At 39.1% G+C, this 12,024-nt stretch overlaps 1 protein-coding gene across 2 annotated transcripts; it reads left to right on the forward strand.

The window, feature by feature from the left end:
• Window positions 1–4,758: 4,758 nt before the first annotated feature.
• LOC121864242 (loricrin-like) lies at window positions 4,759–5,905 on the forward strand. Of its 2 annotated transcripts, XM_042363303.1 has the most exons (2): window positions 4,759–4,907; window positions 4,944–5,905. In XM_042363303.1, exons 1-2 carry the CDS (start codon window positions 4,790–4,792, stop codon window positions 5,678–5,680), a joined length of 855 nt encoding a protein of 284 aa, XP_042219237.1. In that variant the 5' UTR covers window positions 4,759–4,789; the 3' UTR covers window positions 5,681–5,905. The 2 variants fall into 2 exon arrangements, with proteins under 2 accessions (XP_042219237.1, XP_042219236.1); XM_042363302.1 differs by having other exon boundaries at window positions 4,760–5,905.
• Window positions 5,906–12,024: the final 6,119 nt, after the last annotated feature.

Genomic DNA, 12,024 nt, shown 5'->3' on the forward strand with positions numbered 1-12,024 from the left:
ACACCTAACTTTCTATTGTGTGAGTGGGGAATGTGCACCTTACCCAGGAGCATCGCACGAACACGAGCTCACATACACAAAGAACCACTTTCCCAGGTTGATAGGAAGGCATGCACGTTGACTGCAGATGCTCTCTCTCTCTCTCTCTCACGGAGGAGAGTCTCTGCAGAAGACTGTGGGTAACACCTGAGGCTCAAGTTCACAAAGTCCTGATACCCTTTGACCTCCTGACACCTGCACCCCCCTTCCTCTCTCTCCCTCTCCCTTTCCTATCTCTTTTTCTCTTTCCCTTGTTTTTTCCGTGTCTTTCCAGTCGTTCCACCCACTGAACACCCGCCCCACTTCTTGACCAACACCACCATGATTCTTGTAACAAGTGAACACATTCATCTGTCTTGTGTAACAGTGGGCACAGTAATCTGACCCCTGTCTAGAGGTTACCACGCTCTGCTCGTAAATGAGTGTCCTCGGTTCGACTCCTGGGCAAGGTGGAAATTAAGGTAAGTGTCCTCACGAAATTTACCTCTGTCTGCCGGGAATTACCTGAGAACCTGAAAGGAATTTAGGAGGATCGTGTTTCAGGGGTAATGAGGAGTTATCCGGTCCCCCTGGTGTTTTCCTTAAAGGCGTCAACCATCTGTCATTTGGGTTTCCTTCTCAATTGTTGCGTTTTAGGGAGAAAAAAAAGACCCAGTCTGTATAAAAACAAACTTTCTATCATCTATATATAAACGTTACCGAAATTAATATAATTTTGGACGCAAATCACATAAATAAACCCAAGCTAATATCACCTGATCTAACCCAGCATCTTCTAACCTAACCTACCAGGTAGCGTTAGGTGGTTTTCATGGGAAATAAGCTGGGGTAGGTAATCTTCACGTGAACTTTACCTACTACCAAGACAGAAAATAATGGTTGACAGGCTTATACCACGTGAACAGAAAGTGTTTGGGTTATACAAACAAAGAATAATGGACTTGCGTTACCAGATTACAGAAAAAAAAGTGGTTTACGCATCATTTAAGAGGTTAATTATCTGGCGTAAACAGTTTAACTGGATTATTTGTTTTCACACTGTAATAGACTACAATAGAGACATGTGGCAGCGTGTACGATGCCAGCCCCTGAACACAGTGAATGACAGGAAGATATTTTAACCCTGTGAGTACAGTGACTTGACCTCTCGTGTTCGATGTCTTAACCCACTAAATAAGATGGAAATTTCCTTTAATCTCCGGGAAGCTGTAATCATAGTGTTGTATCTCTATACTGAAAGAGATAACCTACTTTATGTAAACAGTGATCGGAAACTTAACTGATATAAATGGAAAGTAAAGAGATGAATCAGTTTACACATAACCGAAGAGTGAGTCTGACTTGATTACTGAAACAGTTACGTAAGTACACCGGTTTACGTAAACTCTTCACAGAATTTTACTGCCATGTGAGGAGCGGCAGACTGGGCTCCTGCTCTGTCCTCAGCGGCCAGGCACCCCCAGTCCACCCAGCTGTATATGGGCACCTAACATCAAAGTTGGGGAAGTAAAGGTGGTCGAGTGCAATACCGGCCATGATGCCTCCCTATGTACCGAAATCTTAGTATTTAATGTGCTGTGTCCATTATGTTCACTTTAAAACACCGTGAACACTAACTGGATCTCGTCAAGTTGGCAAATTAAGTGGCTCAGCTGCAGGGAAATGATTAACTGGTAGATGTTAACAGTCAATACAATCATCTGGGTTAAGTAACACATAAGAATTAAGTGTATTACTCAGAAACTTATAGATATTAACCGCCTGAGGTGAGGAGAGTAGCTTGAAGACTAAATAAACCGTCAATTGGCTTTAGTGCACAACAGACACGAACAAAGATCAAGAACCTCAGGAGTTAACAGTGAACGACACTAACCACAGTGAGGCGATGAACGTGTCTTATATACGAGATAACACAATGATGAGTGGATCAATTGGCACCAGTCGTAGCGTGTAGTCAACCTAACCTAACCTTACTTGCCCTAACCAAACATAAACCCAGCTTAACCCTAATTTAACAATTCTAGAAGCTAACCTAACCTAACCTTACGATAATGAGATCCTCCTTATGATTAAGTTAGCCTAGGTTGGGGCCCATCTAGACATGGGCTCAATCTGGCCAGCAATCAAGGGAAGGTTGCTTCATGTTACTGGTGTTCGCTAATGGTTAATACATACATTACTTCCCCAGGGAAAGCCCCACCACCAGCTCCTCACACCTGCTATCTGGCACGAGCTCATGTCCTATTAACGAAGGTGACGTATGTATGTGTGTGCGTGTGTGTGTAGGTGTGCTTGTTTGTCTGTATGCAAACATGTTTGTATTTAAATTCACGTGTGAATGTGCTTGTATTTGGGTGGCCTTGTGTACTGTATAAAATTATGTGTGTATATGGTAGTACAGGTACAGTCATATGTATATGTGTAGAGCATATGTATTTTTAAACGTTTATATATATATATATATATATATGGCTATTTTTGCTTGTGTTAATACGCGTGGATGTGTGTAACTTGGTTCGACCACGCACTCATACAAATGCACTCAGTGAGAACATGAGCTGAGACCAGACTCTACACGCAAGATTATGTGCATGAATGTTACGTTCCATTTTATAAGGAAACATTTCTTGAATGCCTGTGATCGAGACACAGACTCTAGTAACCCAATGAAACACATAGCAATCGACCTATAATGCCTCGTGAGCTGACGGTAGTTGACCATCAATACCACAACAAAGTCCACAAAAGTCGACCTATACCAACACAGTGAACCACGAGGAAGTGGACTGACAGTATAATACTCCAGTGAAGTGACATACGCCGGCCAGAGTGAAGCACAACGAATTAGATCTGCAATGATCTAATTAACTGACAGTAGTCGACCTATAATACCCCCAGTGAAATGACATTACTCGAGCTTTAGCAACAGAATGAAGCAAACCTAATTCGGTCTATTGAGATCAATACGTTGGATGTGTATTGAGTAGCGGCTGGGTGACCTGACGGCAGCGGAAAGGGGCGGGATGGCGTGCTATGGAGACGGGAGGCTCAAGGCTGGTCCCGGGTCGGTGAGAGCGTCACTATATAAAGAGCCGGCTTGCCTCATCCCACACACCACTCAGCACCATGAAGTTCCTGGTGAGTGCCGCCTCTTGCAGGCTCTGGTAACATCTCCTTCACTGTGTTGTGGTGCTGCTCACAACGACGAAATATTACACGAGTCCCGATTTTCTAGTGGGAGTCAAGAGAGTGACGCGTCCGGATCCCGAGAAACATGGACTTCTCCCTGGCCCAGCCAATCGTCTTGGACAGAATAATGCAGATGGTTTTCTCACCGCGCTAGAGCGTGTTTGGCGGTGACATGCTTGGATTTACGTCGACACACTTGAAATTATATATCAGTTCATAAATCTTTCAGAAATAGCACGTTCAATATGAGACCCCCTGAAACTCGCACCATTGAAAGTAACAACTAAGAGCAGTGCTTCACATCCCATTGTTTCCATTCTCTCTACCCAAAACTCTCGAGGAATTATGAGTACAGTAGTCCCAATTGCTTCAAAGATTATCCAGAGATAACCTTACAATGAGATCAACGTTTCTCTTGTTTAAATCGACAAGTGCTCCCATAAGAAATTATCGAGTCAATTTACTGTATATAAGAACAAAGGTTTTACCAGCAAATACTCCAAAGTTATACACGTCCCCAGCCGACTGTTATTACAATCGGGTCTTTCTCCTTACGCTAACTTAAGACTCTTCATCAACAGAAGTGACTGAGGTGTTTGTGTTTGTGTTATCTCGTTCAGTTTCACGTGGGCATGATAGTGGCTACGGGTGCTGGTGTTGGGGGCGACACCAGTGATGACTCAGAAGTGTGTCGTGTAGGATGTAGGTTATATACCGTACTTTACTCGGACACAAAGCTTAAAACGCAAGAGGAATAATATTGTAATTGAATAAACAAAAGTTAGATATCAACAAGAGCGTATTGGTATGTGGCTTGCATCTTAAGAAGGGCACGGTGACGTCATGCCTTTACTTGACCGCTGCAGTGTCTGTAAGCTGAGGCACAAGCCGCGTTAGCACACTCTTATTGCCTCATGTTTCACTTCTCGTGTTCGCCCACCCTGCCATTATGTTTTTTACTATAAATATGTTAATAACTGTTTCCTTTAAATAACAAACAAAAGGAGAAGATATTTCATAACATGTGATAAGTTAAGTGTTACCAAGACGGTTGGAAGAAAGTGTCTCTTTCGTAATGCTCAGCCGTAAGAATAGATTAGATATGTCAATTAGACAACAATTGTAATTGATATTACAACCATAAAACATTGTGCTATTATAACCACAGGGGTCCTACTACAGGGACGCGCACACACACACACACACACACAACTTATCGAACTTGCCGGAGATTACATCAATTAAATGCTTTACCTTCAACAAAGATGTCCAAGAATTGGTCATGAGTGTACAAAGCCACACTTGACACAAATCTCCCTCACGCACGAGAACCATCCACCAAACTGTACAAAGTTCATATTAAACATATTTCATAGTTAAACTATACTGACCATCAGTACGGGTTAGAGAATAAAGAACAATTTAACCTGTAATTATATAAAGATCTCAATCAGATGATGAAATTTTTATTGGGTGCCACAAATGACACAGAGTTAACACCTTGTTCTCTTGAGTGTTTATGTAGAATGTGTATAATACTAAAATGTAATCCCCATACTTCATGTTGTTTCAGATAATTGTTTCTTTAGTCGCGACGGCTGCCGCCGATGTGCTCCCAAGCTACAATCTGCCATCACCCGGTGGTGCAGGTTTCTCCCATGGCAGTTCTGGGAGTTCAGGATTCTCTGGAAGTGCAGGATTCTCTGGAAGTGCAGGATTCTCTGGAAGTGCAGGATTCTCTGGGAGTGCAGGACACTCAGGAGGCGGAGGATATTCCGGGGGCGGCAGCTGTGGTCATGGACAGGTCCGTCATGTTGATGGCAGCTGTGTGACTCCTCAGGTCACCCGAAATTTGTTTGTGTACAACGCCCCTCCAGTGGCCCCAATCGTGGGCCCACGACCACACGTTCCTCTCCCAAGAATTGAACACAATGTTATCTTCATTCGCACCCCAGAGCATGGCCCAGGCCAGCAACCCATTGTCGTGCCACCACCACAAACAAAGAACGTCGTGTACGTCCTCAACAAACGACCTGAACACGACCAACAGGTCATCCACGTACCAGCACCAGAACAAGAGGCTCCTGATGTGTTCTTCGTCAACTACGCTGAAGGAGACAACCCAACTCTGCCCACCGGCGAGGACCTCCAGTCTGCTCTCGGCTCTGCTACCCAGGGTGGCGGTGAAGTTATCTCTAGCGGCGGTATTGGAGGTGGCATCGGTGGCGGTATTGGAGGTGGCATCGGTGGCGGTATTGGAGGTGGCATCGGTGGCGGTATTGGAGGTGGCATCGGCGGCGGTATTGGAGGTGGCATCGGCGGCGGTATTGGAGGTGGCATCGGTGGCGGTATTGGAGGTGGCATCGGTGGCGGTAGTGGAGGCGGCGTCGGCGGCGTTTATGGAGGCGGCATCTCTACCGTTACTCCATCCGGTGTGTACTCTGCACCTTAGACACTCTAGGCTCCAGCTGCCAGCTCCAGCCTCCATCTTTACATCACAGTATAACTCGTCGGCTTCAACTACCTGCTTATTATTACTATTACTACTGAATCTCCGCTCGTCTTGTAATGAATTATTTATTTTTTGTGATAAGCGGATTTCTATTTAATGACATCAAAGATAATATATTTCGCACTGGTTATCTCTGCCAAATTAAATAAAATATATTATTAGTAATTCAAACTCATTTATCTTTCGTCGAATAACATAATCCTTATACCAAAATCACACACACACACACACACACACACACACACACACACATACATACATACATACATACATACATACATACATACATACACACACATACATACATACATACATACATACATAATCTGTTTCCAACCCATACGACCTCGTACCGATAGCAATTAAAACAGCCCCATTCCAACCACTGTAAAAATCACCAATAACGCATAGTTAACTTGTGTGTTCACTCCTTACCTATTCCTTTATACTCCGCAACTCCACTGAAAGTCCTTGTCAAACGGCCGTCTCCTTCACGTTATATATGACCACTAATATATGTATTCTCAATTTATGAGTTATAGCGGCTGTATCTACCAATAAACAGTTCATTATTATTATTATACGGGGTTTATAACTATGAGCCAACAGTAAAACCCACCCGGTAAGGTGTATCTTAAATGATCGTTTTCAGACAGCTATAACAAAAAATATTTCAGTTCATGGTCATCTCTGGCATGAAGGAACATTTCAGAAGAAAGCCAAAGTAAATGGTAGTAGGTTGAGGTGAACAGGACACCAGCAATGATTAAAGGAGGAGAGAAGGGCAAGGAAGGCGTGGGAGACGGAGGTGAAGGGCACAAAGTTGGGAGATTGAGAGCAATAAGTAGGTGGACAGGCACAGAGAAACGAGACCTGGAAGCAGCTGAGGATGAATGATAACGCCAGAGGACTTGTTTTGGTAGAGGAGAATAGTGGAACTGACAGCAAGCACACAGAGAGAGAGAGAGAGAGAGAGAGAGAGAGAGAGAGAAAGAGAGAGAGAGTGTGTGTAATAATAATAATAATAATAATAATAATAATAATAATAATAATAATAATAATAATAATAATAATAATAATAATAATAATAATAATAATAATAATAATAATAATAATAATAATAATAATATTATTATTATTATTATTATTATTATTATTATTATTATTATTATTATTATTATTATTATTATTATTAATATTAATAGTAATAATAATTAACGGTTTATTGAAAGAGCACGGCAGCCGGAAGGCTAAAAATATACAGTTACATAATTGGGGAATGGGTCTCTTGATTGATAAACAATATACAAATAACATAAGTGACATAAATATGATATATGAAAATAGCTGCACGCTTTTTCATAGAGTGATATGTTACTTTAGAGTTAGAGGGAGGCTGTGACTCCTTTATTGTCATACTTAAAAAATATCTAACATGTCGCTGCGGCAAAATTACATGAGTATAGTGCATTATATAACTACGTTCTTTGGAAGTATAAAATAGTTTCACATCTTAATTCTCTAACATATTATTTCTTACCGATGTCTTCTGTTTCACTTTATATCAGGCTAAATGGCAGCAACACGGTCGTAAGGGCATGTACTGTCACTAAACTGAAGATACCAAAGCACACCAATGCTCACCTTACCTAACCTAACCTGACCTAACCTAACCTAATCTCTAACCTCTCAACCATGTCTTGTCTTCTTTCGTCCATAATCTCGACGTCACCCATTTATTTCAGTGAGGATAAACTTTTGTACACGTTTCCTCAAGATTCCGATGCTGATAATTAAATAAATTCTGTGTGTACCTCTAATACTGTACTCTACTGCCCTTCAGCTCTCCTTGTCACCACCTCCGCCACTCCCCTGAACTGTCTACTACTCGCCTCAGACTCCCAAATCCCCTTTACTTTTTTCCTAATTTCTTGTTTAATGTTTTGTGTCTAATCATCTGTCGTATTTTTACTACCTTTAGTCTGATCCTTTCTTACCGCATCGTTTAAATCACCTCTCGTTTCTCACTGACTGACTCTGATGTTTCTGTGTTTCATTCCCTTGTTTAGGTTTCAAGTTCTTTCATATAACGTACATTTAGTTCCCTCCTACACACTCTTAACTGAAAGCTGTGCACATCTCTACGCTACATATTCCTCATTAGAAACGGTGTACGTATTTACATATTACACTTCTACAATACAGTGTTACATGGCTTAACCTGTCGCTCTCTAGGTCATGCATTCAACGTGACTACTTCTGGCACCACTCAACCAAACACCACCTCGTTACTGTTCATTACCCATAGCTTCTTTTTAAACTCCCTAGGTAATGTACGGAACTCTCTGCCTATGACTGGGTGACTCCCTGTATCATTATCATCATTATACCATAATCATCATAAAGAGATTGTATTTTACGTGTTTATAGGTTGCATGAACCATATTTATGATCTACAAATAAAGCTTGTATTATATATGCAAGATACTTGTATAACAACAATAATAATATAACTGCCTATACTCACTAGTAATAATAATAATAATAATAATAATAATAATAATAATAATAATAATAATAATAATAATAATAATAATAATAATAATAATAATAATAATAATAATAATAATAATAACAATAATAATAAAATTTAATATAATATAGTATATCATAATTTACAGCAGGAAAATAATTAAAATAATAATGTAATTTTCTCCAAATTTTAGCTAAACTTCCTGAGCCGTCAAATTACAGCGAGTTTAGTTAAGTCTGCCCCACCAAGGCTCCTTCCTTATCCACTACCATCTGGGACTCGGAGGAAACACTCCCCAGAGTTTATTTAATACCGCACTTCATCTCGGCCGTATATGAACGATGACCAACACAAATTATTCTTAATTTATTTATTGTTGTTATAACTCATTAGCGTGTTCCACTACTGTACCTTTTAAAACTGTAAGTACACAACACCAATGTAGATACGGCACAAGAGCTTTTAAAAACTGGGGATATATATTTTATATATTTAACTTCTCATCAGTACTTTATATGCCAATATTTTAACAACACTTGTTAGTTGTATGGTGGCTGATGTTGTATATCCGATACCGTATATTAACATTCTTATTAACATCAATATTATATAGGTATAATCTGAGAGAGCTGTAATCATTATTAACAACACCCGCAAATTACTACTATTGTTGATATTATTATTAATATACAGTATATATGTAATCTGTAATAACTGCACACTATCATTATATTATACAGGTGTAACTAGTGATAACTATAACTAATATCTATACTGTAACCACCGTAAATATAATCAATAACATTATTTTAGATGTTAGGTGTACTCTATAACAACTGATTATTATTATAATTTAGGTAGTACAGTACAGTACTCTTGTAACAGTTATAATTACTACTATAGGTACTCTACGATAGCACTGTATGATTTTAACAGCCGATGGTGCGTGATGCTGCTGTGATGTAGTGTTGACAACTACCATTATTTCCCTCGCTGACAGGAGTGCGTGAGGAGGGAGGTCTTACCATGCGTGTTTCGTTGTCTGCAGTACAACTCGAATACGGACACCTGTTTGACATATATTCCCATCATGACACCGCCTAGAGCTATTTCTTGGGGTCAAAAGGTCAAAGATCAAGGTCACGGCACTGATAAATACCCTCTGTACTCTATATTTGTCTGCAGCATAAATCAAGGGCAGAAAGAGTTCAATTCTGTTTCTTGACATTTATATTTACCCTCAACAGCTCTCTCTCTCTCTCTCTCTCCCAGGCTGTGAAAACAGATATCCAGCTAAAGTGTGACCAATACTCACCCATTCCCCATCGGGCTATGTTAACATTCCACGACCCTCCTCCACCCCTTTAAGAACACAACCATCAAACTCACCATGAGTCTCATTCTCCAGGAGCGAGCATGTCACTGACTAAGGTGTACATGAGGGTAGACGATGTTAAGAATCCCAGTACTGCTTCAGGGTGTCTAATGATAATAAAAATGTAGGCATATAACTATAGAAACCTTTCAAATAAAGTATTTTCCCTGAATTATAAGAGAAAAAGTAAACGCTGTGAGATTGACAAGTTAGAAAAAAATAATTACAACGAACAAGAATTACAACAACATTGCCTCACGTTACAATGCAGTTAAAAAAAACACGAAACTTTCAATGTTACGGTCACGTCGGGAAGATGACACAAGGCCATCACGCCTTAAATCCCACGCAAGACCTCTACATTAAAACATTTCATTAACTTGAACTAAGAGGACTTACCCTGCCTTGAAGGTTTCCGTCCACAGGCGTATCAAATAGAACTGGATGACGGCCAACGCATTCTCGTCACATATTTTCACGTTGAATGAAAAGTTGTGCCGGGTTCTTCTCTCATAAGAAACTGAAGACTAGCATCCTGGGCGTGTACAGCACCTCGAGCCGGAGTGTAAGACTGGAAGTGAAAATATTCAATAAATAAGAGTTCAAGATTATACAAGTAAATACCCTAACATCACACTATTCTATGAAGCGGATCTTTCACGAACACAAAAATGCAATTTCATGGTGACCTCAACAGAGACAATAAACATGCGATATCTGTGAGAAAATTTGGGGTTGAGGTAAAGTGAGAGAGGTACAGTACAGGTCTCACTGAACTCTACCAGATCCATCATGGTACCGATCATGGACTGATGCAGGATATAATAAACTAACTGTCGTGTTTATAATTCCAGGGTATTGAGGAGAATAAACCTTTATTTGATATAACTGAAAGTATAGTTTCTACCCAGATGAACCTTGTACGAAAACATCCCAAAGGGGAATAATGGTACAGTATACACTCGTGTTTTGGCAAGAAAAGCAGTAAAAAAAATATCTACTTCGGAAAAAAATTTAAAAATCACATTCGAAAAGACATACAAGAATTTGGAATCATTGTAAGATCTTAGGCTCTTATTGTCGAAATTGCTTACGAATTTTATGCAAAGTTCAATAAAAGTAACAAAGTAAAGACATAGTTAAAGAAGAAAGAAGAACGGGGATTAGCCCACCCGAGCACAGGTCGGGGCCTGGGGGGCGAAATATAATAATAATAATAATAATAATAATAATAATGATAATAATAATAATAATAATAATAATAATAATAATAATAATAATTCATAGTAAATAAAATTTATGATAAAAAATACACAATTAAAATAACAATAAAATAATAATAATAATAATAATAATAATAATAATAATAATAATAATAATAATAATAATAATAATAATAATAACACTGTAATAATAATAATAATAAAGAACCATCAAGAAAAAGATCAAAATTGAGAAACAATATATGTATGTTGTGTTGTCAAAGTAAGAGAAACAATTGAGACCCTGCAATTGTGTGTAAATGAGGCAGAAAGTCAGATCAGCAACCTGGGACTTGTCACAGTTTTCATGATGCCATATGGCAGCAGGGTCTACCATTAGACAACACATTATGCTTCCAATATCTTCCCAGGCGGTAGTACCTCCCTGTTTGATACCTGCTATTGTCTATTATAAACAAATTCCCAAGGTAAAAATTGACTAAAGGTCATTAAAACCTTAACTACTCAATGGAAGAGAAGGAGTTTTTAACCTTAATATTTGGGATGTATGATTTATTACAAGGCTTTACATTAAGTGGGTAAACAGTGTTGTAAGTGATTCAAGAACACGGGAAACTAAAACACACTCACACTAATATTACTGGTAATTAAATGAGAAGAAAAACACAATAAACAGAATAAAATATAAATAACAATAATATAAGTAAAGGAAATTAACGTTAAATAATATAATCAAATGTTGGGAAAAAAAGTGTGACCAGGTGACATCTTGTTTCCAAAAATGTTTACAGCGATACTGGAAAGGTTCTAAAATAAATCACGACAATACTTGTAACCAGGGCCGGTTTAAGACTTTCGTAGGCCTTAGGCACCTCCAAGATATGGGGCCCCATTTGACAGCATATTCACTAATAACACAAGCTAGTACCTAATTATAAAATGTGATGTCGAAAGAATAAGATAATCAAGTAACATAAATGATACTAATAGGATTAAGTAATAAATAAATGGAAAAAAAGTACTTCAGTATCAATTTAATAATAACCTGTAGAAAAAGGGGAAGAAAAGTTCTCGTATTATTTTTCGTAGGCCCCCAATATCTCGTAGGCCCGAGGCACTGTGCCTACTGTGCCTAATGGATAATCCGGGCCTG

Source organism: Homarus americanus, unplaced genomic scaffold (assembly GCF_018991925.1).
Source record: "Homarus americanus isolate GMGI-L3 unplaced genomic scaffold, GMGI_Hamer_2.0 scaffold26351, whole genome shotgun sequence".
In the NCBI taxonomy this organism is placed as follows: domain Eukaryota; kingdom Metazoa; phylum Arthropoda; class Malacostraca; order Decapoda; family Nephropidae; genus Homarus; species Homarus americanus.

Bases quoted from the DNA above. Each gene is read 5' to 3' on its own strand.
- LOC121864242 (XM_042363302.1), top strand. From the start codon at position 4,790: ATGTTGTTTCAGATAATTGTTTCTTTAGTCGCGACGGCTGCCGCCGAT.